Source organism: Lagopus muta, chromosome 6 (genome assembly GCF_023343835.1).
Source record: "Lagopus muta isolate bLagMut1 chromosome 6, bLagMut1 primary, whole genome shotgun sequence".
Lineage (NCBI taxonomy): Eukaryota > Metazoa > Chordata > Aves > Galliformes > Phasianidae > Lagopus > Lagopus muta.
Window position 1 is genome coordinate 36,070,218 of NC_064438.1, and position 27,904 is coordinate 36,098,121.

Here is a 27,904-nt window from a genome sequence, read left to right on the forward strand (position 1 = left end):
CTCATCTCCTTCTTTCATATTCAGAACAATTCCTTCATAGATCATTTTTTAATTCACAATTTTGTCATCCTTCCATTTGATGAGGAAATCTATTTCCTAATTACCTTCATCTCTAGGTATTTGTCTCAAATTCTTCTTTCTTGCAATTCTAATCATGCAATCTCTGTAAGCTGTACTTCCCATTGCCCAGCCCCATCTACTGTCTCCATCTTTCAAGTTCTTACATCAGATCATCTATTCATAATCATTTCCATAGGTTTATAATCTCAATCTAACTACACTTTTCTTCTCCATTTGTATTTACATCCTTCTAAACTCAGTAAAAAGTCAGCCCATAAACTTTAGAATTGAGTAATATGTATTGCAAGTAACCTATCTAGTATTTAACAGTTAAAGAAGAATGAATTCATGATTAGCACATTATAGTCATCACCAGAGTACCAATCCTAATATTTCATTTAACCCGAAGCTGAGAAAATACAAAGGAAAGGTAGTTTCAACATGGAGTAAAATTCCCAAGACTTTAATTAAGAATATATCTTTTCAAAATTGTGTTATCTGTCTTACAGGAGCATCTACATGCTAGATCTATAAAAGAACTGGAGAAGAAATTCTAGTGTTGGCACTGAAGACTTCCTGAGCAGGGGCCATAAGCTCAGGGGCCATAACCTTCTCTCTCACCAAAGTACTATAACCACTGCTCTATACAGATGAGCATGTACTCTCCCTGTGATGATGAGGACATGTTATGAAACGAAGAGCAATTTCAGCAGTGAACCAAGTGCACCTATTACAAAATGTCCTCAGTTCCAATGACTAGAATGACATTCTTATAAGAGGCAGTAGATGTGGCCTCAAAACTGGAAACCACTCATTTCTTAGATGACTGATATAACTACTGAGTTAACTCCTGTTGTATTTGTGTGGGAACTGATCCAGTAAACATGCTTTCAAAGCTCTATGCACTGCCACCTTACAAGTAAGATGAGTAAAGAAACACCAACCTCTGCTCAACAGATAGACAGAGGCATGAGCAAGAGGCATGAGAAAATGTATTATCACAACAGATTTCCTAAGGAGCTTCTAAGGAGAAAGATAATGGTGGAAAATGCATTCAAAGATGGAAAATTTAAAAAGGATTGAAGGCACAGTTCAGTAATACACAAAAATGATTATAGAAAGATCTCTAATGATTGTAAATACTCTTTGAAAGGTCAGTGTGTCATTTGTTCAAAAAATTTTTAAATGACTGTATGTGTGAAGTACCAAAAGACATCAATTGCAGAAATCCTGTAATTTTCTACCTGTCAAAAGAAGCATCTACCATTTCAGACACAACAATCAAATGTCATGCTACGGCTTCCATTTTAGTAAATGACTTCAGTATGACTTCAGGATGATTTAAAAGGCATCAGAGTCACAATAATTCAGGAAATACCCCACAACTACGAAGTTTCAAGCTGTAAGCCCAGCAACGTTGCAGGTATTTCTAGCCCCTTAATTGGTGGCCTGGTTAAGCCCAGTAAAGAGAAAACAAAACTGTTTTCTTAGAAATCAGAATTATAACAAAAGGAAAGGAATTTCCAAAAGGTATATGAAAGACAGTAAAAATGTGGGCTATTGTTTTTTGCTTCTTTTTCCTATCGCTGTCTCTCATCCAGACAAACTGAATAAAAATCACAATATCAAGCACCTCTATGAAAGTTTTATTAATAAATCATCCGTTCTGATGCTTATGTATGTACATATATATATGTGCACATTTGTTTAGCGTATCACAATAGAACAGTGTATTGGTGTTACAGTGTATATGTGATCACAACACTGACGGTATGTAGAATCTGAGAGCCTTTGATTCCACTGCTAGGAAAGAGAGAATCTTCTGATGATTGCCTAGAAATACCTTTTAGAACAAAAGCCAGAGAATGCATTTCTAAATAGCATGATGGACCATCTCAGGTTAAATTACCAACCATTGTTAGAAATACATGTACAGCTGCATCCCTGGCAGTTTCAATTGTTAGCAAAATCATCTAAGAAGTCAATACATATTGATATGATTGTGGAGAGTACAAGCCAGGCCTTTGAAAAACAGTTTAGGCAAGCAATAGCCAAAGTACTGCTCAATTTTTAACTGGAAAATGAAAGTCTTCCATCCAGAGATACTTGTTTGTAGGCTTAATGGACACCTACAAGAGGCTGCTTTTTTTGACTGCACGCACAATGTATAAAAGAGATTAACGATGTTTTAAGAAAAGCTACGTAAGATGGCACCTTCTTATTTATATCTACCCCCCTCAGCAAATTTAGAAGCCCACTTCTTTGCAAGGAAAAATAACAGTGCAATATTGTCAACAGTCAAAAAAGCTCCCAGGATATTAAAGACCAAAGGGGGAAAAAAAAAAACAAAAGAGAGAAAATAGTGAGGCACAATAAATGGCAGATTTTGTAGGATTTTAAGCTAGATTCCTGGGTCTGAAAAGGGGTTCAAACTCTGCAGAATTGCTACAATCTGAGGTATTTAGAACGAAGAAAGCAACAATTTTATTAGGCAGATTCTTCCTTGTAAATTTCAATTTCTGACATAAAGAAGTGAAGGACAATTGCCTCCAGAAAAAGATAACAAGTACAGATTAAAACCTAAGGTTACAACCTTAGTAGAATTTGACAAAACCCAACCATCATACTTGTTGAAATGGAAGTTTTTTTTTTCCAGAAAATCTCACTCTGAAAGAAAGAGATTGTTCAGTGGTTGTCAAATCAGCTGAAGTCATACTGAGTCACAACAATTTGTACTTTTTGTTGCCTCTTAGAATTAAGGATCTAAGTTGGGATGCTATTGATCTAGTGTTGGAAGCCCTGCAACTAGCTGTGTTTTCTATGTAGGTGGGAGATCAGTATCAACTGGCCACACTGAGAGGAATACTTAAAGTTCTGTTCTACTTTGAAAAGTGACTGTGGAAGTAGCACCTACGTAATGCACTTCAGTGGTTCCCGCATCTATTTTGCACGGTATACAAAGATTCTTTTTCCCAACTGTAACTTCTATTAACTCATGTCAACTTATTTCTCAAAGTCAGCCTAGATTCTTTTCTGTTTCTTAAATACTACCAATATTGAAAACTGGCACATAAATACTTTGCTCTGTGCATTACACAGATATGCTGTAAATGAAAGCAGTGTCTGCATACAGAATTGGAGTTTACCCACGTCACCGATGATTTATAAAGCAGAATTCAGTTTATGCCTCTCATATCCAGTGCAAGATTTTCAGGTTAAAGAGAAGAAACAAAAAATTACAATGCTTGACACTACTGAAAAGGTGAATAATTTTACAGTTTTCTAAGGTGATTTTTACCCCATTTTTACCCCCATTTTCTCAGTATTAGTGACAGCACTTTTGTAAAACATAACAATCTATTTCCTTACTCATAAAACAGAACATAAAACTCAAAGGACCCACCGTAATATTTTTAAAGTTCTAAGTTGCCTTTCATGAAGATATCTTAAAACTGTGGAAGGGACTCAGTGCTAATTATCAAAACCCAGTAAATTTAAAAAGTAAAGCATTAATATGACAAACTACCTAGTAAAGTAGATATATTGTTAAAATTAAATCAGTATTAAAAGTAAGTAACAGACAACAGAATTTAAGCAAGCATAAAATGCAGTATCTAGCATCCTTAATGAAAATCCTTCTCAACACAAACTGTAACTGCCAAAGGGTTCTCTGACAATTTCTGAGGCATGTATCTTCATGATTAAAATACAGAAATAAATAATAGATAAATCCATACAAATTAATCTCATCATTCTAGGTTTTGAAAATTGTTTTTAATGCATATATTCGCATTATTCTTTAAATGAATGTAATTAAAACTACATGCTATTTTTAATGCTACTAAAAAGTTCAATATATTTTAATGAATTGAAAATTTGGGGGTAAATTATAACATACATTTTTGCCATTTAGAAGCTTTTTTAAGAGTACTAATTTTACAGTTAAAGGTGATTAATTCCAGTATAGATAACTATAGTTAAATGATGAAAAGGGCAAGCATTATCTAGGCATATTTGCAGCCACTGAGTGCTTCTGAGTCAGTGTATTGCTTTCTGCCTAGTTTATCACCACATTATACATTGGAAGGCATTGACTTCATCTGGATTTTTATAAGAATCTTTATTTTTACTGTGTAAGCACTTGCAAAGTTACTAAATTATTGCAAGAAATTGTAATTGATGCTTACATTTTCATTGGAAAACCCAGTACTGTCCTTCTAGGAATATCCTTGATGCATTGTTTATTTTTTTATCTTGTTCCATCAGATCTTAAAGCTAACTAAATTCTTCAGTGGTTTATAACATCTTCTGCGAAGAAAAAGCTGTGATTCATCAGAGCAGACAAAGCGAGGCTTTAATCCATTCCTGTAACCATATTGCCAAGTCTATATTGTTTACATTGCGTCTCAATTAAGAGACAGGCAGGACACCTGGTACTTCTTTATCTAAGTCCCACGGGCTGCCAGATGACTCAAAATCCATAACAGGTGCTAAAGCAGTGTGAGTGTAGCACCATTAACACAAACTGGAATTAGATAAAATTTGGACCATGCTTAACCACTTAAAACACTCAATTATGAAATGAAAAATGTAACCACTCTGTACCAAGCTCCTTTAGAGAAGGCACATAAAAGATGCGTAGAATTAAACTGCAACTGTAATGGACTTACCATAAACCTCACATTCAGTATAAGTATTCTCTTGAATCAAACTACTTAACAACTATATAAAAAGTCATTGTTTTAAGGTAGCCATATCAAAATATTTTGAGATTACACTTATTAAACTGAATAGATTCTAATTCTGATCAATCACTCAAGCAGAAAAAATGACAACACTGATTCCCAGATTTTTAGCAATTTCCAAGGTAAGATGAAAAAATGCAGAATTAATAATATTTATTGAATATTTATTATCTTCTACTCTGTATAGCCTAACAGTTATTTTATTCTAAGGACTTTGGCAAACAAAAGCATCTTAAGGAATGATCTTAAAACAACAAGGTTCAAGTGAAAAAAAAGATAAAAGGTACTGCCTTTTACTGAAAATCCCATTTTGATCTTTTTTTCAACACTTTTTCAGCTAAGGTGACTGAACTAAGTATTAAACTGACAGAACACACCTCGTGAGTGAAAAAAAATGAGTATCAGAAATTTTACAGCGGACAATTACTTAAGAACTATCTGTATCTAAATGTGCAGTAATCAAATTAAGTTTCTATTTAATATTGTAATTATCAAGAACACAATATAGTGATTTTATTACCAGAGTAAGCAGTAACAAAGTACAGTAAACCGTCATTCAAGACAGTGTCATAGCATCTATGATAAGCAGCATATTGGCTTGAACTAATGCACTATATGCCTCTAGGGAATGTCAGGCTCAGAGACTGGGTTTTAACATCAGAATCTATCCATTAATCTTGACTTAAATATAATCTTCTCTGCAGTAAGAGGAAGAACGGGCATTCAATGAATTATCTGTTTGAAATATAGCAGCAGCTGATTAACACAAACATATAGAAGAAAGTCTCAGTTTTGCTACCATTTATTGTGCACAAAATTTACAAACCCCGAACTGCAATTTAGCATGAACAACAGTGTGATCAAATGACTAACAGTACTGGAAGGAAAAATACCTCAGGATTGCAACAGATTACTCATTAAATTTACTTGTGATGCAGTCAGAAGACTAATTACAGCATTTAAAAACATCCCCACTAGCCTATGTTGTGGTAACAGGCTATGGAGGTGAAAATAAAACAGTGAAGGTACAGTGCTGCAGCTCTCATGTAGGAAGAATTTCCAGTTCACCTTCCAGGGAGGATTTGTCTTACTAACATTGCCCAGACAAGAATCAATGAAACTTGATGGTGTGTTGTGTTAATTATTTTGCAGATGATCACAGTTACCCAGTTTCAGGACTCCTTTGGAAGCAGGTTCCCCGAGGCAGACTGAATGGCTCACAAAGTGCTTCCAATGTGGCACTGCTGTGTTACAGACGAGTGGCAGGAGAAGCAATGACATGACCAGCCAAAGGGCTGAAGTTTAAGGATGCTGCCCCAAATGTGCCAGGGAGAGATGTCCAGCCATTTCAACCATTGCTTCAGCCTACAAATAATATATAGGCCAGAGGGAAGTGTTGCCACATGCACTGACTCCAGATTTGGAGAGAGGGGCTTATCCCTATTCCAACACTCAGCACTGTATTGGTCTAAACTCCAGCAATTCACGTTCCTGCATGTAAAAATACAAAAGCAAAACTGGCTCTGCTTCAAGTACTTGATGAATGCTGAAGTCCACTGTTCTCATATACTCAGAAGTTTAGATTTCTATCTTAAGTACCTCTGCATATATTATTAGATTTATTAGTTGATGAGATAAATAGTTATGAAAACGCCTTTCAGAAAGACTTTGCCGAAAACTGCAAAAATTGAAGATAAAAATGATATTAAACATTGTCCAGTAAAAAGACTACAGATATAGACATAAATTAATTTGCAATTCCACACTACACAGTAACAGGGACAATTCTCAGAAGAGAAATTCCGTCTTTAATTCCAATCTACACTTGAATAATCATTACAACTACCTAGAAAACATTTTATCTTCACTGTGGGCTGCACAAGATAATCTACTTGTAAGCCTCTTTAGATGGTAGCAAAGTCTTCTGCAATTTTTAGAAGACTGGCAAAGGCATTCAAATGATGAAAACAAAAACGAATTTTCAGTTACTTCCCTCTTCCTTTATTTTGAATAGCAATTAGTAAATCAGCCCTTTCTCCCTCCTCCCTAGTGCTGTCAAGCTGTTGAGAGCAGTTTGCAACACTACAATGGTACTATTGTGAATGCAGTCTGGGCTTCCTTCCCACAGAGAGTTAAATGGGCAGTTCCTGCTGCCCATGATTGGTGTCCAGTGAAACAATACTTAAGAGCCAGGTTTTATCAGTTCAACGCCAAAGGAGTGAAGCCAGGGAACCCAAGCCTTCATATCATGCTGAACCATATGCCAACCCTGCTGGCCCCAATAGTTTATCACTAAGAATCAGGAACCATCATGTCCCCTGTGAAATTTCAGTTCACATACCTTCTGCGAAATACAAGGCTTTGCTGAAAACTGACCTTTTTCCACAATTGGCACGAACAGATGGATGGTAACTATGGTTTGGCAAGCAGAAATTAAAAGATTTTCTAATACCCTTCACTCTTCTATGTTCAGAAGCAGCAGCATTCTGAAGGAAATAGATACATTTGTGACCCAAAGATCTATTCAGGTGCAGCTAATCAGCAATTACACTATTTTTTCTAACGTCTAGAAAGTATATTGTGATTACTTTGATTGGCTGGGCCATGATTAGGACTCATGTTCTTTGGACTACCATATGGTAATTCCAATTACTGTAATACTAACTTTTAATCCTTGCTTTATGCTGGTTTATTACATTGTTTGCTTTTTTTTTTCCTACTAAATCTGTGGCACATCCAGAATACATTATATACACATATCCTCTATTTTATTTTATTTTGTAATTTTGACTTCTTTAGTTAGAGAATATAGCCACATGAAGTTTATTCCAGCTAGATATTTTCACATATTTACAGGTATTATATAAAACCCTTTACTGAATAAAAGACAACAGACTCGTTGGAGATGTTTTAGAGAGCAAAGACAACTAATGAACTTGTTTCTATTTTCTCCTTGTTTTTTGTTTGGTACATATCATTATCTTCTCCCTCTGTTGGCACTGCAACTATGCCCCACCTGTCATGATTATCATATATAGAATGATGTAGGAACAGTTTGTCACTATCTTATTCAGCTCACCCTAAAATTCTATCTCACAGACACTAGTATTTGTCAGTTTTGCTTGTTACCAATAATCTCCCACATTTCCCACCAATTTAAACAACAGAATACAGCTTTCAGAGTTTTAGCATACAAAACTTTCAAGCAATTTCTCTGTTATTAGGGCTGAATTCATGACCAGTAAAGGATTACATCAACAAGCAGTGCTCTTTTTAGCAAAATAAAAGCAAGGTTTAAATAGTGTTTTTGTTGTTAATTCTTTACTTTAAATCCTAGAAATATCAGAAATGAAATGTTTACTATTTCCTCCTTTTATTCTCAGACATCTGAGAGCTATCGAAGGAATCTGTATGAATTTTAACACCTTAAGAGGGCAAGAGTCTTAACATTTTAACAATAGGCTTTTGTTATCCAAAACGTTTAATTAATTAATAAGGTTAAGTAGGTATTAACAAAAAAACCTGTCATTTTGTGTTATGTACAAAGCAATTACTCTGCATATGATTGAACTAGTTTATTTTTTCGATTCCAGTTTAAGGAATACGCATTCTTTTTCCTACCATTTTTTTTTTTTTTTAAGAGGGATATGCAAGACCTCTAAAATGCATCTTATGATGAAAGAGTGTTTGTTCTACTAATTTTCCATTTACAATATACCCCAAACTTCCAACCTGAAAAAGGCACATTAACAAAGAACTTCCCTCCTTCAAGCCATCTGTACTGACAGATCTAAATTCAGAAATTCTAGCAGGCTGAGAAAGCACTTCACTGCCTTTCACGGTAGCCCACCAACATCCTTTTATTCTAAATCATAATGCCACCCGAATAAGCCTACTCACATTTTATACAAAAATCAAGACTTTTTTTTTTTTTTTTAAACAGAAAACAGTACATCTCCCCTGTCCCTTCAGGCTAAATTCAATTAATGAAAGAATGTAGATGTAAAAAGCCCTATATTTTTTCTGAACAATACAAAAATATCTGAGTCTCCCTATCAACAGAACATCTTTACTATTATTAGCAGAACACTGTGTTAGCGGGATGAATCAGTTTTGTATTATTTTATATTTTGCTCTTTGCTCTTTTACTTCTTTCAAGAGAGTCTCATGTACTCATTTGGGAAGAATAAATAATAAAGATGCTACTAACTCAAAACCAAATTATGATATCTTGATGTGATGACAACAACAGTATTTACTCTTAAACCCAGGTGCTTGAGCTGTAGCTCTTAACAGGCACTGCTAGTGTCCTGGCTAGGTTCTGTCAACAGCCCAAGAAGAGAAAGAGAAAAGAGCTACCGGGGTAGAGAAGGCAAGTTCTGTGGGACCAGAAGCAGTAAAATTACTAAAGAAAATATGTTTACCTGAACAGATACAAATCCAGAACTGCTGTTAGAGAAAAGCATACCATGTTTTGCAAAAAAAATTAAAAAAAAAATCAGTGTCTACGCATGAAAATACACTACACTGTAACACAGAAGCAGAGCCCTCAAGCTTTCAGTTTCTATTCACTGCTAGTACTAGAGATGCATTATTCAGAAGAAAAGGAGCAGTGGAGAAAACCAACTGAAATGATGTGTGTGTCTACATGAAAATGCAGAAGAAACAGCAGCTTTGTACACACATCTGCAAGAATCACTCCAGCAGTTATTTCAAGTGTCTGTATGATAAAAACTAAGGCAAGAGTTTAAAAACCTATCACAAATGTTGGTTCAATCAGTTGTCTCTAGTGGCTAAAATCAAAGGCATTTAAAGTGATGCTTTGGAATTATTCATAGCAAAACAGAACTATTCTTTCAACAGGTAACTAATAAATGACAGCTGAAAACAGGCTTGCACTACCCCTGAGGTCCAATTGTTACTCGGAACACTATTGCTCCCTGGTGTTGCATTTTAAGTCTAATTGCACAATCAAGCCAATAAATTGGACTCAGGGGACAAAAAAACACTACAAAAGTACCTACTCTGACAAAACCAGAGGTTGCAAGAAAATGCACTTCAAATAGAAGAGAGGCAAGACAAGATGAACGAAGGAGAGGTATCAAAGCTTGAAAGACAGTCATTAACACTGACAGATTACCGTAATTCTGGCTGTCAAGGTGATCGATTTAAGCAGCATATGTCAATCAATACTTGCCTCATTTACTGTGGAACATTAGATATATAGTCAGGTGAGGTATTCCTATGATAGGATTCAAACAATACTTAATGAACATAAATAACTTATGCTTTGGAATCTTCACTGGTTTTTTATTTGGTCCTTTTTTGATGGAGAAAACTTCAGTGTGATTTTATTACCCATACAAAAGTTACTTTGTGTGGCTCTCATTACATTGCCATTATGTATACAATTCCTTTATGGGAGATATTCAAACTACACCAATTTTCAGTATAGCATACTACAGCACTAATCCTGAATATGAACATTCTTAAACACATCATTTACTTATGGACTGCTCATTTTGCCTTTGTTCATTAATTGTTTGCCATTTTGAGTACTTTCACTATCCATGGTTTACAAGAAACCAAATCCTGCAGATATTTCTGGGATTTTTCTTACAACAGTTTCTTCTTGTTCAAATATGCTTGTGGCATCAAAGGAACAAATGTTAATTAAATGCATTACTTCAGGGAAAAAAAACCCACAAAGATGGTATAAAAAATTGCTATCATTACATATCTACAAATTGTCACACACACACATGCATGACTCTACATAGAGATGAACTTTCCTCTTTTATTTTGCAAAGAGAAACTGTCATCCTATTCCTTGAAACTTAAATAACTGAACAGTCTACAAAAACAATCTGATATTTACAGATATCTGGGAAACCCTCAGTTGTTCTTGTTTTACTGTTGTATGCATGCCTTTAATTAATGACATTTTGAATTAAGAAGATCAAAAGAATTGTCAGCAGAACTAGGACTTGGGAAAATTGAAAAACAGAGCATTGTCAAAGTAAAAGGAATATATATGATAATAATGATAATAAGTTTCTTTACCTTGTGATTCTTGTTTAAACTTGAAAAAAATGTCCACTGCTAAACAGTAAAATAGATTCTAGAAATAACTCTATTTTCTCCTGGAAGAGACAGCAAGGGTCATATGACGAACTCATGCATGGCTCTTATTTGAACTTACATCAAACAAGGCTTCAATAGTATGACTCAGGGGTGGGATAAATATTCACCAAAATCCTGAAATGTTCAATTATTTGTTGTAAAGCATATAAAGTAATATCTACAAAGTATACAAAAACACTGGCCAAAGTAAGTGCCTTCTAGTTTCTAATATCTAAGTTTCTGTATTAGTAAGAAACTTCCAAAATCTTCACAAATCCTACACAAAACCATGTCAGTCAAATATATGCTTAATTAAATGAGGCCAGACAATGTGAAACATGCACTTTGCTAACTGTAAGTAATTAGTAATTAGACTTTTTTTTTTTTTTTTAAAATATAAATGGTATCTGAAATTCTATCTTGTGGCTAACAATTATCAAGCACACATAACAAATAAATATGCTTCTGTTTCAAATAAAACCCTTTTTTGGGGCATCTGAGTACTTCACATCAAGCAAGAAAGCTCCTTCTGTACTACGAGTTTTTAACACAGAAGAAACTTTTAAGAACCCCCTCAAACATACTATTTTATTTGTAAAGTAGTGATTGCCTTGTCAGATATTATATGAAGTCAATATTTTTAATCTCCGGAAGACAACTCCCTAAGAAGGCTAGCTGCAATACATCAAATACCAACTCTTTAGGAATGCAATGTCAAAATAGATGAGAGGATGTAAATTTTCCAATTTTGATAACAAAAAAATACTTAAATCCTTTCAATTATGATTTGTTTTACAATATTCTGTAGACTGAATAATTAAAACAGCATTATAATTTTGGTATTTAAGTTCGCCATTAAATAAGGAAAAAAAAAATCAAAATAATTGATGAATTCTTTGCATATGGTAAAATACACGGCAGATTATTAATAAAGAAGTGAAAATTATGGTATGATCATTGTGGGTAAAATTATCTATATTCCAGATTTGTAAAAGTTCAACAAATTTTAGGTTTAAAAGATACTAAATAGGATTTCTTAATGTGTGCTGTTAAGTAGCATCCTTATGGGGAGGAATATTGCAAAAGAAAGAATGCATTATGGTGCCTGAGCTGCAGACAAATCTCACTCCAGATACTTTGGAATACTTCTTAGCACTCCAAAATTTGTGTACAGTGTGTAACACAGTAAGAGAGTAGATTTTTCAGATTTCACTCCTATGAAGTTTCAGTATTTTTCCTGATCTGTTGAATGATAAACACAATTTTAACTACTTGGATCACTGGACAATTCCACATTAAAAACATTATCTCTGTGTACACTTTGCCATCTGACTGACTTCAGGAAGTTCAAATACATGTCTAAATAGTTTATATATACATGATACGTACGTCTCAAAAATATTTCATTTTGATCAATTTCCTACGCTGTAACTTCTAAATTCAGAATTTAACAACATGCTTTGATATTGAAGCCATTAATAAAAACAATCCTATCAGAAATTTTCACAGAAATCAGTAAATAAAAAATATTCAATTATCCCCTAAATGATGGGCTTCTTATTCTACATGATAGTGAGAGTGGTTTTTCTCAACATCCAGTACCATTACTACACCTGCAGTTATAAATCTTAGCAGTATTTCCAGCATGCATGCAGTTGGTGTGCATTCATGAGATATGCATGCTTTTCCTAATGCAATGAGAAGAAACACACAGAAGAAAAGGGGTACTGCTGTTTCATTAGCATGACAGTGCAAGTATTTTGAGCATATCATCTGTTACATGTGTGCATACATGCTGCCTATTGGTGAAGGAGTTAAATAAAAGTAAGGTCACTGAAAGAAAACGAGGGACTGAAGAACTCTTGAAGGAAAAACTAAAGCAAATCCCACAAATTAACAAGCAGCTCAATCCGTAACAGCAATTCTCTCTTCATGCCGCAACAGCGATGAAAACAGCAAGCATCAAAGTCAAAGCAAGACATCTGCCTGTGCAATGGCTGTTAATATACTAAGTAAATTTTAAATCTTAAAATACTACCATGCTGACACATTATTACAGTATTCTGAGCACAGAATAAAAACAGAGCAGATGAAACCTTTAAAAATCATCAACAAAATCAAATCTTTTAAGCTATTTAAGTTTGCTACCAGAAGTGTCAAAATAACATCAGAAACAGGAAGGTGAATGACTGAGTACATCAGCGTCAGGGAGTTACTTCAGATCACACATTCTCAAAGTTGGAGCAGACTACAAAAAGGAGATGAGGAGAATTTCCTGTATCCATGCAACCATTATTATAGTATTCACACGTGCTACCCATTGCCACATCATGATTAACAGACTAGAGCAATAAAGAAAAAGCTGCAATCAGATTACATGAAGAGGAATGAATATCTCTGCTGATTACAAATGACAGCTGATTTTTTTTTTCAGTCAGGTGCACATTTAGAAAATGCACCAACTCAAAGGACAGATAAAGCCTCCTTGGAAGTAGCAGAGCCCATTTCAATGCTACTTTCTCACATGCTTTCAAATCAACACACAACTAGCTTAATCAAGAGTTTACCGTGACCCATTTTCATTACAAAGATCTACAACACAATGTAAATATTCCTCAAGTACACATAAGCACAGATCTACATATCAACTCTACACATAGTCAGAAAATTTCCACCAAATATTCTCCAGCACAGTGAAATTAATTACAGCCTTGCAGGATTAGAGATAACCATACTAGTTTTGAAATTCCCTGCTTATGATGGCCTACTATGTTAGTAAAAGGAGAGTCAACGCACAAGTGCAGGATTTGAATTCCTAATGTATTCAACAGAAGTCTCAAGTATTCTTGTTCCCCTAAGACCCACATTAAATTGAATTTCATCACAGTTGCTACAAAATTAACAGCACAGGTCCAATATATTAGACACTCATAGACAAATAAAAATTCATTTCAAGCAGATCAGATAGGAAGTCTTGTTCACTGACACCATTACACTCCTGGACATGTGGGAGGCCTTGATTATCAGCTTCAGTTTTTGAGATGGATTTCTGTTTTTGGTGTGCTTCTGAAAAATGTCTTTTCTGTTCCTATTTCCCTCCCCTCTTCAGAAACATTGTTTACACCACTCTAAGTCCTCTTTTTATTTGTTCAGTAAGTTCTGTCGTCCACAAGAGTCATCAAGCCTAGAGAGGTCTACACAAATGCCATTTAACCACAGATCATAAAATCCTCCTGTCCCCACGTCCTTCAGTTTACAACAAACTTGAAAGCTGGGAGAGCCATAGGTAAAATATGCCAGAGGAAAAGAGTGGGGGACACCAAGGACAATTCTCAACATCTTCGATTCCCTTCTATTGCAAAAACAAACTGGATTCAATTTTCAAATATTCCTAGCTAGGAGATCATGTCTGTGTTATGGAAAACTCCTACTTATCCTTGCCATTCTTATCTGAGGGAAATTCCTTCTAGACCTCAAATATGATAATAGGTTGAACACCTAAAGCACTGAAATGACATATTTCTTCAAGAGTTTTTAAGCCGTAGAGAAGGTGGCAAATTTTTGAAGTTTATTTCTCTATTTATTTTCTGTTGCCTATTGAATTAATTGAGTCCACTCAGGCCAAAGAAGTTTGTAGAATTTTTTTTCAAATCTCACTCCAAACCAACAGCTTTTAAAGAAGACCTCATGCCTCACATTAATTTTTGAAGTACTATGCAAAGCACTGAGTACAATACTCCAAGTCAGGTAGAAAAACAATTCTAATGACTACTTATTAACAAATCCACTCTTTAAAATCAGTGCCCAATCAACCAATGCTTAGTTAACAAAGCATTGGCTAACGAAGTCAACAAAGCCTACCAAGTAATAATATCTAATATTATAGCTAGTTAATTCTTTTCACAGTTACCACGCTGAACATATTAAGGAGCACAAACTCACCAACCAATACTATCTAATACCAAATACAGTTATCACAATAACCATGTTAAGGGGCACATATAAACAGTTTTATAGAAGCAATGTCATAAATGACATGCAATGAATTGATAAAAGTATATTTAAAAAAGTACTGAGAATCAAATTGTAAGTGAACATACAGTAAAAACAGCTCTTAGGACCTGGCCAATTCCTGGATACTGAGATGGCAAGCTATGTCTGAGGAATTTATAAAAACTTGTATATTCTATACAGAATCTGAAACACAGATTTTTTTGTGGGTATATTTTTCAGCACTGAAAGTTTGCTATTTCAAAGTAAATTTTTTTCCAATTGCTCATCACTATATATCAATATAATGCTATAAGCCATCACTTTTCATGGTATAATGATGATAATACATTTTAAATTCTTTGATTAAGCTACTTGAGTAATGACGAAAAGATCGGACCTTTCTGAGCATAGAAATACCATGAATCAACATCTGTCATCTACAGAAATGGCACAAACGTCATTTACTGTTATCACACCAAACACCATCCATCACTCATCTTTAAATCCACTTCATCATATCCAAAGGGAGAACAAATCCAAAACTCCATGAGTACTAACAGCCTTAAAAAATAGTATTCTAACAGTATATCACACAAAAAATACAAATATATACAGCTTGGGTAGAAATTAGGCACAGAATCTATTTGGATCAAAATTCACATTTACCTTTCAATTTATGAAAACAAAAAATAGTACATTCTTGCTGACATAAGTAACAGGTATAGAACAGAACAGAACTCAGTCCTAAGAAGGGGAGAAGCAGAAGAGATTGACTTACCTTACGTTTTTTAATTTCTGATTGGTAAACCTGTTCTCCTTAGAGAAGCCCTTTCAAAATACTACAATTTCAGTTACAACCAAAAAATGAGATAGCCTTTTCTGACATCTTCACAATGACACTAACTTTGACAACGTTATATTCTGAGCTAAACAACAAATTCTCTAGGAGAAAAATGAACTAATTACACATTTTGAAGGAAAGCAGCATTGGAACTAGAAAATACAGATAAGTAATTTTAATACTGGGGAAATACTTACTATCTTTAAGTAGAAAAAGATTAGGAACACCAGGACTTTGTTGCTTTAGGAAGGCTAAAACCACTAACTGGTCATGATAATAATTAAGACAAAGTGATAAGAACTTACACCATGTTATAAAATATCAGAAAGAAATGACTTTTTAGGGCTGAATCTATTATTTGCTTATTTAAAAAAGCTGGTCTTTTTCAGTGCTTTGCTATGCTTTTTATGGCAATGACATCACAATAAATTGAAAACAATATCCTTAAATCTGACAAAAATAAAAGAGGACATAAAATGTGAAGATCATAGCAGTAGAACTGCAGGGAAACGTATATGCCTTGGGAACCACATGTGTGAAAGGATACAAGTTTTGGTATAAAGGGATTAACGATTTCAACGCACGGCTTGCATTTATAGCTGTTGCACGAACCATAATAGGAAGAATTTTTCCATTCACAATAGCACCATCAAAGAGTGGACCAAAAAATGGGACCTGAATAAAAAATTAAGAAATTCAACATAAAGCAAGATGTAAGCTATAACAATTACCAATCAACAGTAACAATAGAGTGCCCAAGGGTATAATTTTTTTCTCCTCATTCTTAGATAATCAGACCAGTTATTGTGCTCCATGACAGACCTTTTCTCTTAAGGAAATATACAGCCACATAACTGCTTGATATCCTTGGTAACAGATAAAGTATTTTAAGAAAATTAAGCAACCATTTTAATACTATATCTCATCAAAGCTTATTTTCAAAATTTGCTGCCAAAAATCCAAAGAATAGTTATGCATATGATGTTTATGAGGCTGCAAGGCCAGATGACAATACTGTAAGCAGTCTTTTTTTTCCTTTTTAACATTCAAGCCCTTTACTATTCCCCGTAATATAACATGATGTACTTAAGCTAGTAAAGAAAACAATACACTTATTAATTCAAATACAAGGAACCTTGTGATAATAAGACCATATACTGGGTATCATTTCATACCTATAATCAGAGGTAGTTATCACATGGATGAATTCCTATGTCCCTATTCTGTTATATCTCAATTAATCTTAGCACTTTTAAGAAAGTGCTTCAATATATGAAGCACAGAAACTTATGGTGAGTGACATCATATAGAGAAATTTTGCAGTACAAACATTCATGATGACTTTTACTCAGTCAGCGTTCAGTATCTTAAATCACTGACAGCCCAGACATTTGATGAACAGAAATTAGAAAGGATATGCGTTCATATGCCTAGGAGTTGAATGGTCTTTGCTTGGCTGAATTTATTTTCAAGTTCCTATGCTGAGTCCTATGCTGAGGAGAAGATGAAAATTGGCTTTGAGAAAGAAGAAAGGGGAATATGAAATGGATGGAAAAGCTCGAGCAGGCTATGATTTAATGGCCACAATCACATATCAATTTGATACAGAAAATTTCAAAGATTATCTTAGAATTTAAATAATTAAGCAGAACATTGCAGCTTTCTTTGCAGTTTACAATGCCAGCAGATTTGCTTGATAGAATCCTGCCTCTGCAGGTTCAAGTTACTTGTTTTGCTATGCACTGTTCTAACTGAGTTCTCCCATTTCCTCCTACCACACTGCAATTGTCAAAGCTGAAGACAGATCACCTTGTTGAATCAGTTTATTACACCAAAGCCCTGCATACAAAATAGAACTTAGTTCATGAACTTCGAACATAAGGAAGAATATATGTTCTCTCTGCCCTGTGTGTATGCTCGATCAATTTTCACTGTTCCCTGGGTATAAAGCACATGAAGGAAACACATAACCAGCCACCTGCCTTACCTCAGGCTTCTTCATGATCTGGATACTAAACATATGGTTTTTCATGGGATAGATAACAATAAGAACATCACCAAATTCTGTTGGAATTATTCCTCTTCTATAATCTCGAGTATGCTCTGACCAAACAATGTGTACTTCATCGTTTCCTAAATGTCTCAGCTGGAAAAGCAGAAATAAAAGAGCATCAGTTTAAATATCTTCTGTATCCATACAGCTATACTAAATGTTCTTATTTCAATAGGAAAAAAAAAAACAACCACGAAAAAGAAATAAAGAGGAATAAAATAAATTACACTACAGTTCTCTCGTGTTTTCAGTTACAGTATTGGTTTTTGCTATGGATTTTTATACATTTCTGCCAATTACTATTTAAATTAACAATAGAGACTAATAAAAGCTAAAATTTTGTTGATTTTATCTCAAGAATGCCAAGTAATTCAACTGGATTTGCCAAAACGGTTTCAAGACTGCCATCATTGACAGGCAGTAAATTAACTACTAAATTCCATATGAATTTTAAAAAGAGAGAGACAAACATCTGTTTAAAAGGCATCAATCTGAGCAGTCTTTTAACCTCATCATTCTAGCTAAATTCTAAACTGTCCACCACAATTTTTTCCTCCTTGTGCATCACCAGATATAGCTGACAATTTTCTTTATCCACAGATCTCAGTTTGTTTGCATGGCTTTGGCCAACCAATCAATTGCCTTGATGTTATTCAAAGGACAGCACTGTGAATGGCTCTTAACAAGTAACATGCTGATACAAATCTGAGCACTTCCAAGTTGTTGTTTTGTATAAAAAGTCAACAAATTTGTTTTCTTTTTTTTTTACAATATAACTGCATTTTAAATAAAAGGAAAACATACACAGTCATCAGAGAAATATCATTCCAAATATTTGCTTGTTTCTCTTATAGTCTCCTGGAACACTATTTTTGTCTTACCTGAAGGCCATAAGTTGAAGGCCATTATATTGGTCATAAGTAGCAGTCTTTACAAAAAAAAATCAAAAAAGAAAAAAAACCCATGCTTCTGCTCTTCTCTACTGGCTTTGCATTGTAGCAGACTGAAAACTGATACATTATGATTACAATAAAAGCTTTTTCTTCAGTTTCAGACTGGGCAAAGATGTGATCGTCAGTGGCATCAGTGCCATGTCTCCTGTGATGCTCAATAAACCATTTGTTTTACCTGGATCAGATCATACATACACGTAAAGAACCATGAGTGTAATTTCTTTTAAGAGAGCTATTTTTGCCTCTTTTGTAGATGTCTGTTACTTTGAACTGCACTTAGATGTTATTGTGCCAACCATAAACCTAGACCAAGAGAAGACTTGGTTACAACAGCATTCAGGATGTTGAGTTTTATTTGACTAGATGAGAAAAAAAACAGGCAGCAACCTGAACTACTGATATGGAACACAAGAACATCAGCTGCAGAAATTTTGGATGACATGTTTACAATGACACATTGTAAAAGACAACTAACTGTGGTACTCTTAGGAGGGCCTAAATATCTTCGAAGTTCCAAAGTGAAGTGACAGTCAAACAATGCATCAAAATATGACAATGACATAAGGGCATGTGGAACTGCCAGGCCCACACTCAGAAGCAGGTGAAAAGTTAGGAAGGATGAAACAGACTTATCAAAGAGAAATTAAGAGGCTCAGATAGAAAATCCTGTGAAATATGAAACAACAGTGTGATCCTAGATTGGGGTATGCTCAGTCACCTGGTACACCATTAACATGTAGAACACCCATCACTGACACACTCATCACTGCTCAGTACCATTCTTAATTTCAGCAATATTGAACTATTAATTAGAAGATGACTTTACTTATCATCTTCGGACTCAGAGACAATAAACTTGCACTGTTACATTTCAAATAATGGATAGAGACAAACTACATGCCAAATAAACAGCTTTAAAGCCCTAAACATATTGAGTTTAGATAGTAGAGTTTCTGGCTGTCCCTGAGTTTCATTTATCAAAGGTTGCCCCTGCGTATTTGTAACTAGAATTCAGAGCTAATCAGATATGACAACAATTCTTGCATTTCTGGGATAGCTACTGAGATGGAGCATCACTACTGATGAATACTTGCAAATCAGAATGGTACAGATTCTGGAGAGTGATAAAGCATGATAAAAGTCTATTGTGCAGTTATTTCACAAAGACTACTGATAAAGAGCACATAATTTAGGACGCCAAGTGTACTGAAGCGATCAGTGATTTTTCTTTCCATTTTGGAAATTTGCTTTATTACTCCCATAGAAGTGTGAGAATACACTCCAGGCTAAAAACACTAACTTATTCAGAAGAAAAAAACAATGAATTGGATGATTCCACTGAGTGCCAAGTTTTGTCAGCTGTCCTTCATCTCATGAGTACTCCCAAAAATGATTTGACAAAGACTTATTTTAAGTGCAGAATGTGACACACAATGCATTGTGTCAAACTTAGATGGTGCAAGTAGGCAAATGATGGTATTAACTGTGTGTACTAGTTTATAACAAAATGTACTCAAAATCAAAACTATGATCAATGTTTTGTGCTCATCGTAGGAGGAAGAAGAGCAACAAGAGAGTATGCAACTGCAAAAGATTGGGTGTTGCTTATTTTATCTTTATGCTTGGAGAAGAATTAAATCTTGGATAAGTAATTATATTCACTTTACAAGAGCAGATCAAAGAGTTCTGATCTTAAAAAAGAGCTCTTTACTGCTTCTTTCACATGACCTCATCATGGTCAGTAAGCAATGCTAACGAGAAAGTTGGAATGGTTATAACTTGACTGATAAACACACTTGATTCATGGAAGAGATCCAACACCTAGAATTGTCTCTTTTGATGGTCTGTTAGCTTTTGCATGAACTTTTTAGAAAGAAGAATTTCAATTTTTCTTCTTTTTTCAGTTCCCTCTGCAATGATCCTGAAACTGAGTGCTACCCCACACCAAGCTCTCCTGCAAGCACAACAAACATTAGGAGAATTCACCATACACTGTATTTATTACACCACAAAAGGGTCAGAGTCTGACCTCTTTCAACTTCAATCTGAATTCCTCAAGTCTGAATTGGAAGCATCACAGAAATCAGCGCCCTGTATACAAATGGCACAAAGACTCTGAGTTATAACCATTTCTGTGCATTGAATCCACAGGAGAGACAGCAACATAGTCAAGAAGAAAGTGTGGTTCCATGTTATCTAGCAGAATTGGATGTGGTATGTACAGAATACACAGGTAATAAGACTGAAATCGGTGTCAGTGGTTATTCAAAACTCTCCACCAGCAGTTGTGTTAGCCATTGTATCTTCAAAATAATTTCCTGACCTTGTTTTCCTAACTTTAGAGCAGTCGAGTGCAAATATTTACTAGAGATTTGAAGAACAGCAGTAATACAAATAGTAAAATTTGCTAAAACTGTGTTACACTTCAAGTAACTGGTAATACACTGTATCTGAAACACCTGGAACTGTAGTTATATACCAATATTCTAAAATACTAAATATTGTATAACTTCACATATAACTCTAGATAGTTTATTGTTGAAGTATAAGGTAGTACACAAATCAGAAATAGGAACATGCAAATAAATGGTAAAAAGGCAAATATCTTTTACAGTAGCATTCTTAAAGGATGCACCAAGCCCAGAGAATGGAAAGTTGAGCAAGCAATATAGCAGTTTAGGATATAGCTTTTAGCTGTGGGTGTGAAGAAGGAAAAGGCTATATTGCAAGAAACGTTACATGAAAAAAAGGAACAGAGCAATAAGCACCAAATGAATGTAAGAATTCAGAAAAGTGGATCAAATTAAAGATGATTTCCGGCTATGGGAGTAAGTGACAGGCACAATGGTCATGTTATCCATGGTGATCCACAAAGGTGGCAATGAGAAATAGATTAAGAGCTCTGTTTTACCAATTTTAAACCTAAGCTGACGGGAAGACAGCCTGAGGAAATGTCAGAGATGAGCAGATTTTTTTTTTAAGCTTGCTTTGAAACTCTACTCCATTAAAATAAATATATAAAAATGACCAACTGCAAGGTTACCTGAAATTTCAAATTTAACTCAAAATACTTTAAAATATTCTTACTCTATAGCCATCATCATGTGTCAGCTCTCTTAATACATTTATGTTAACTGAATACAAAAGAAACGTGAAATAAATATAACCAGGAGGGATGATCAAATCTAATTTTGATACATTAGTGTCATATGCTGTACATGTTACAATAGCAGCCAGACTTAATACTAAGCTGCAGGCTATACTGAAATTTCCAAATGGCAGATTGTTCTAAGTGATACCAAGTATAATTGAAGTAATAAACGATAGTAAAAGCAAAGCACACTGTCAGGAAGAATTTAAGTATTTACTTTTTAAAATTAAATGAGTTAGGTTTGGAAAGGCAAGACAAGTGAAATAATGCAGGGCTCAATTTACAAAAAATTCCTTTTATTTATCTGTTGCATTAACCCTTGAACTCTTGCCAAAATTACTGTAATTTCTAATATTCACTTACCTAACGGAGGGAGAAAAAAGGCTATTATATTTCCTTCTGATGCAGCAACATCCCCAAATTTGCTGCTTCTTCAAAAATTCAAGTGTTCATTATGAAAAGAACAGAAGAAGCAGAAACATCTGAAGTACTGGCATAACGAAGCTAGTTCTGCCCACTGAATGTAGGAAGCACTTCTTTATAGTATATATAGCCTCTGGTTTAATTTTTCACAAAACTTTCAGAACTACGGTATTGTGGTTTTTGTTGTTGTGTTTTTAGTTTTTTTTAAATGGCATGTGTACTTAATTGTAACTCAAAAAATATTGTACTAATAATTTACATCTATAAACATTCAACTCCCTGATACATCTTGATACAGAATAAAAAACTAGCTACAAATGCTGAGAGTTATAATTCTGTTAGGACAACATCAAAGATAAACTAGAATCATGTCAAACAGCCAAGGCCCAAGACGAATTAGTACTCCAATTTTTAATAACATTACTATTGCTTATTCATGCATCTTGTGCATAACTTCACCTACAATGCCCCCACTCCTCCATCTGGCTAAGCAAGGAGGAGCCAAATAGTGATAAGGTAGAGGCAGAAATATGAGCTTTTTCACTCCATAAACTGAGTCTTCACAGCTTCATTAAACTCTGACATTTTCTTTGTAAGCTTGTCCTTGTAAGGCTGTTCAATTTAAATGCTTTTTAATCTAACTCTTAATTCTAAAAGAAACAAATTGGGTTATATTATTGGTATTAAATCTTTAATTCAGTATTTTTAAATTTACTGCATGCTTTAGATATGCATTTCAATGTTAAGTTCCTTTATATATTCACATTTTCATTTGTGCTTCCCAAATTCATGCCATTTCTTGTTCTTGTTCATGTCTTCAGTAACGAATGCTTCAGAGGTACTCAAGACATTTAAAAGTTTTATTTACTACTCTGTAAGATGGATAGAAAATAAGTTTAACATTGGGTTGGCCTCTGAAACAGCAGAATCTTGATTTTGTAGTAGCTGGACAGGCAGGAAGAAGTTTTGTTTTAATTTAATTTGATCTCCATTTATAAAATGGACCTATCATGCACCTCTAGGCACATTTACAGTATAAAAACAGCAGCAGTTCTAAGCCAAGTACTGGAAGTTTGCTTGTTTTTCTCTTTGAATGAAATAGATAAAGAAAGTACGTGAAAGACTTGCAGAGAAACTCAAAACTCAAGTTTCTTTTGAGGTCATGAACAGTACTGTGCTCAGCACAATTACAAAATGAAGCCCATTCTACTGAGTGTGATCTTGCAGAGGACATAAAATATATTTTTTTCTGACCCATCCACAGTGTAAGCAGCACAAGTAGTTTCAGAACCACTAAAAGACTTAAGCACTAAGCTTGCTTCCCTACTCATGATTCTTCCCAAGATTTGAATTAGATGATTTTTTCTAATTTGGGATAACATTTATTACATCTTCTTGATGTCTAATGCTTCTTTCCATACAGTCTTTACCTTACAAGAAGGACTCAGCACTAACAGTCTCTCTTACTCCTTTACTTAGGCTATTTTCACTGAACATACATGAAATTAATACTTTCCAACCTGTCTCTGTTAAATTTGATTGAGATGGATTGAAATGGAGATATTAGAGAAGGGAGGAGAGATGTAAAGACAGGCTCACAAGCCTTCACTCATTGGGAAACTGTTTAAATAAACAGAGAACAAATGTAGAGGAGGAACAGGAAAGAAAGCCACAGAGAATAAAGGAGCTTGGTAACAGCCCATCAGCATCATCAGTACACTACAAATACAATTCCAACCTTCTGATATATATACTCCACTGACATATCCATACAGACCTCAAATATTCCTAATTACTAAAAAGAGAGATTGTGAAAGAGAATAGAAATGGGCCTGGGGCAAATTGGAGCTGTTAAAAAGTCCAGTTGACACCACTTTCACAAGTTAAATCACAGAAGGCCTGGACAAGCACTGAACCTTCTGTGGTAGAACAGCTATATGCAGATTCAGAGTGCTCCTGGAAACAGACATGAGATCTTTCCTGTGTGTTCTGCTGAAGCCTACAGCATTTGAAAATTATTTGAGAAAAATTAATTTTCATTGTGATCAATCTTTCTCCTTTCCAACACTTTGTAATCCTCTAATTCAAACGTTACATGCAACGTTTGTAAACATAATTATAAGCTGTGTTGCACAAAATCAAATTTCTTTTAAAACATACAGAAGCCAGTTAACATAACAGCATACGTTGTAGCAATATATACTGCTTTAAATTAGAACAAAAGCAGCAACCTTATTTTAAAGTTAGTCATATTATCTATTAAACCACTCTTATAAATCACTAACAATCTATTACTCTGGCTATACTTAATGAAATAAAGAACAGGAAGGACCCAGCACTACAGGCACACAAAAAGAAATATCTTTAATTAAAAAACAAACAAACAAAAACCAACTGCCTAAAATGCAGCAGTGAGAAGTTAGAACCCACAGTTAGTCTATAATAACAAGAACAACAATTATATTTTTTTCTTCAAGTTGAACACAAGGAACAAAAAGTCATTAATAACTGAAGTTTGCCAGAGGCATGGCTATTACTCTCTTTACTGACTGTCTGTTGTCTAATTTAATTACAAGTATTAAACTCCACGCTGAGGTCAACCAGCTTCAGTTCCTTCAATATTACACTTCAACCGGTGCTCATTAACGTGTCTACTGAATGGATTAGCACATCTGAAGATGTATGTATGTAGGACAGGGGACAATCTAATGATAGCCAATTGTTCATTTATAACAGGACACGTGTTCAAGGAGGTAACTTATTCACACTAATATGGAATTTATTAAATTCTAAAGAAAAAATACCAATACAGAATATCATTCTTTTCTTAGCATGGCAACGAGAGATTCTATCACTCTTGAACGTTCGTGTCTGCTCCAAAACAAAACACCACACATATGATAAGCATGGTCAAATTAATATTTTAAACTTTTTAAGGGGAAAATTAGTTTAATAGACAGCGTGTGACCCTTCAATAAATAAAAAGTCATTTTTGAAAGTACTCACCATATATTTATCGACTGGCATTCAAAGACTCAAATATAAAAAAAAAACAATTTTATGCACTCTTTTCATCAACACAAGCACTTATCTTCCTTCATTTTTCACCAGTATTCATATGACCTCACCAGTATTTGCAATAATCTCAAAATTCACCATTTTGACAGATAGTTTACATGGCTTAATCTCCTTCTGTAAAATACCCACTATCAGCAAGTAAATGTATCATGTTTTATGATTTATTTCTTAAGACAAAACTACTGAATTTTCATTTAGAATGATCTTTGCTTCCCTAGTTTTATTACTGCAAGGAAATCTTTTAATCAGAAACACGTACCTTTTTTGTTAGAGAGTCATCCGAATCAGAAGGCATTCTTGTTGACACATGGAACATTACTTCTACTGTTGAGGTAGCAAAATATGGAGTAGTCAATCCAGTGCTTTTGTTTTTTTGCAGTCCTCCCATAAAACCACAGTGGTTTGTGAGATTTACCTAAAAATAAAGTCCAGGAGACATTAGGGGGAAAAAAAAAAACTTCATATAGAACTTTTTTGTTTTAAATCCACTTTCAACTGAATTTTAAAAATTGATGGCCGCTTTTCATAGCCAGCCAGAAGCAGGAATGATTCCTGTATTTCAGTGAGACAGAGCTGTGTCTTAGGAAGTTAATCTTTTGCAGTCAGAAACAAAGGACACGAAAAAGGGAAATCTTTTTAGCAATATCAGAATACTAACTGAAGAGTTGAAGTGCTGTAGAGATGATGGGGTATATGACAGCATTTCTGACTGCAGGAACAGACATGTTAAGACAGTGGAGTGGTTGTGAACATACACATATCTGCAGTGGAAGGGAGCTAGAATAGAACATGAGTAAAGATGCATTCTCATATTTTTAGGATTCACAAATTTGAACAAAACTAAAACTTCACTGAACTTCATATCTTACAGGCCCACAGGGCAATCAAAATACCTCCCCATTAGTCCATGAAGTACAGAATTGCATATTAATGAATAATCCCTGCCTGCATGAACTTTTCTAAATTGGAAGAACTTAGAATTAAGTATCTAGTACTGCTAACGAAATTAGAATTCTTCTCAGCATCCTATTAGAGAAACAGTACTTGTAAGTAATTTAAAGAGCCAAAGAACTGTAGGAATATATCTTTTTCTCTGTAAAAAAAATTGGAATTAAAAAATTGAATAAATACCTCCCAACCAAGGCCAGCTACAAAATCCTCATAGGCTTGACTTCCCCCAGTATTAGTAAGAATGGAGTGTTTATCTTCTTGTCCCTCAGCAACATAAAACACTGCAATCTTGTGGGTCTCTCGGCTGTAAAAAATGGAGTGGTCACCACATAACAGTGCCTTTGCTAATATGAAACCAAAATACGCAAACACTACACAGAGAGCATGGGTTTTTAAATTTCAAACAAGCCTGTGGAAGTAAAGTACAGCTATACAACTTTTTACTTCTATGCTACAACTCCACCTACAATTCCATGCCTTCAAATACAGTGTCGGAAAACAGCTAAATTAAAACAGTAGACAATTACATATTGATGTTTTAAAACTATCCCATGTTACACATATCCAGGTGTTAGTAAATTCAAGTTATTTTGAAATTTGTTCTATTTCATGATATTTGACTGTAGATATTTGCAGATTTTCACTCTACAAGTAACATTAACATAACTTCAGTGTAACAATAACTACAGCATACTGCAATATATAAAAAAAGTTTAAAAAATTATTTTTAACATCAGCTCAATTCTCCCATCTAACGCAAATTACAGCCATTTAAATACAAGCACATAAAACAAATAAGGTAGGGTAGCGATTAGAAGAATTTACCACTGTCTTGAGTCCAAATTTCTGAGCTCTCGAAGTAACTTCTCATTTTTCTTCAGGAGATGAAAGCTCCTTCTAAATAGAAAAATTTGTAACTTTATTACTTGTTCAGTTATGAAACATCAGAACAGTAAAAGAACTGAACAAGAACACTGCCAAGTCCAAGTAAAAACAGCCAACAAATGCTTTTGCCTTTTCAACTATTCTTTCTTACATAAAATGATTAAGGTACCTTAAGAAAAAAATCTAAGCCATTTTTAACTCCAGGAAATCTTCTATATCCATCATAATCTTGAAAGCAAACTTTCTTTCTTTATGTCTTCTTCATTCAACCTACTGGATACAGCAGCAATCAATCTGCTCCTGCAGAAGAATGGGCAGAATGTCTTTTGACACCTATGCAATCTGCACATTTTACTAGCCCAAAACATTTGCGCTTAGTGACAAAAGACACTCCTGCAATCCACTGTTTTAGGGAGTTCGTATGTTAAATACTGAGCTTTTGCTCTTCTGAATTACTGAAGAGAACAGAATATAGCTCAGAAGCCACCCAGCCAGCTGTAACAATTTAAAGAAAAAACAAAACAATGTTACAGTGAGGAAGGCACTTCTAAAAATAAAAAAAGCACTTAAAATATTCCCTGTAAAACACAGTGGAATGAATTTAAGAGCAGTGGTGTTCAAAAACAGCCTGCCTTGAGGAGTTAAAGG

At 34.5% G+C, this 27,904-nt stretch overlaps 1 protein-coding gene across 15 annotated transcripts in view; it reads right to left on the minus strand.

Moving 5' to 3' along the window:
• Positions 1 to 27,904, minus strand: part of RALGAPA1 (Ral GTPase activating protein catalytic subunit alpha 1) — a 114,735-nt gene that overhangs the window by 13,797 nt on the left and 73,034 nt on the right. For 14 of the 15 annotated variants that reach the window (XM_048950135.1, XM_048950138.1, XM_048950136.1 and 11 more), the window contains 5 exons: positions 27,197 to 27,268; positions 26,552 to 26,675; positions 25,680 to 25,835; positions 17,750 to 17,908; positions 16,310 to 16,437 (listed from right to left, as the gene is read on the minus strand). In XM_048950135.1, the coding sequence (XP_048806092.1) occupies positions 16,310 to 16,437; positions 17,750 to 17,908; positions 25,680 to 25,835; positions 26,552 to 26,675; positions 27,197 to 27,268 (639 nt within the window). Of the gene's footprint in view, positions 1 to 16,309; positions 16,438 to 17,749; positions 17,909 to 25,679; positions 25,836 to 26,551; positions 26,676 to 27,196; positions 27,269 to 27,425; positions 27,557 to 27,904 lie in introns of those variants that run through there. The other variant, XR_007377981.1, reaches the window with a different exon arrangement.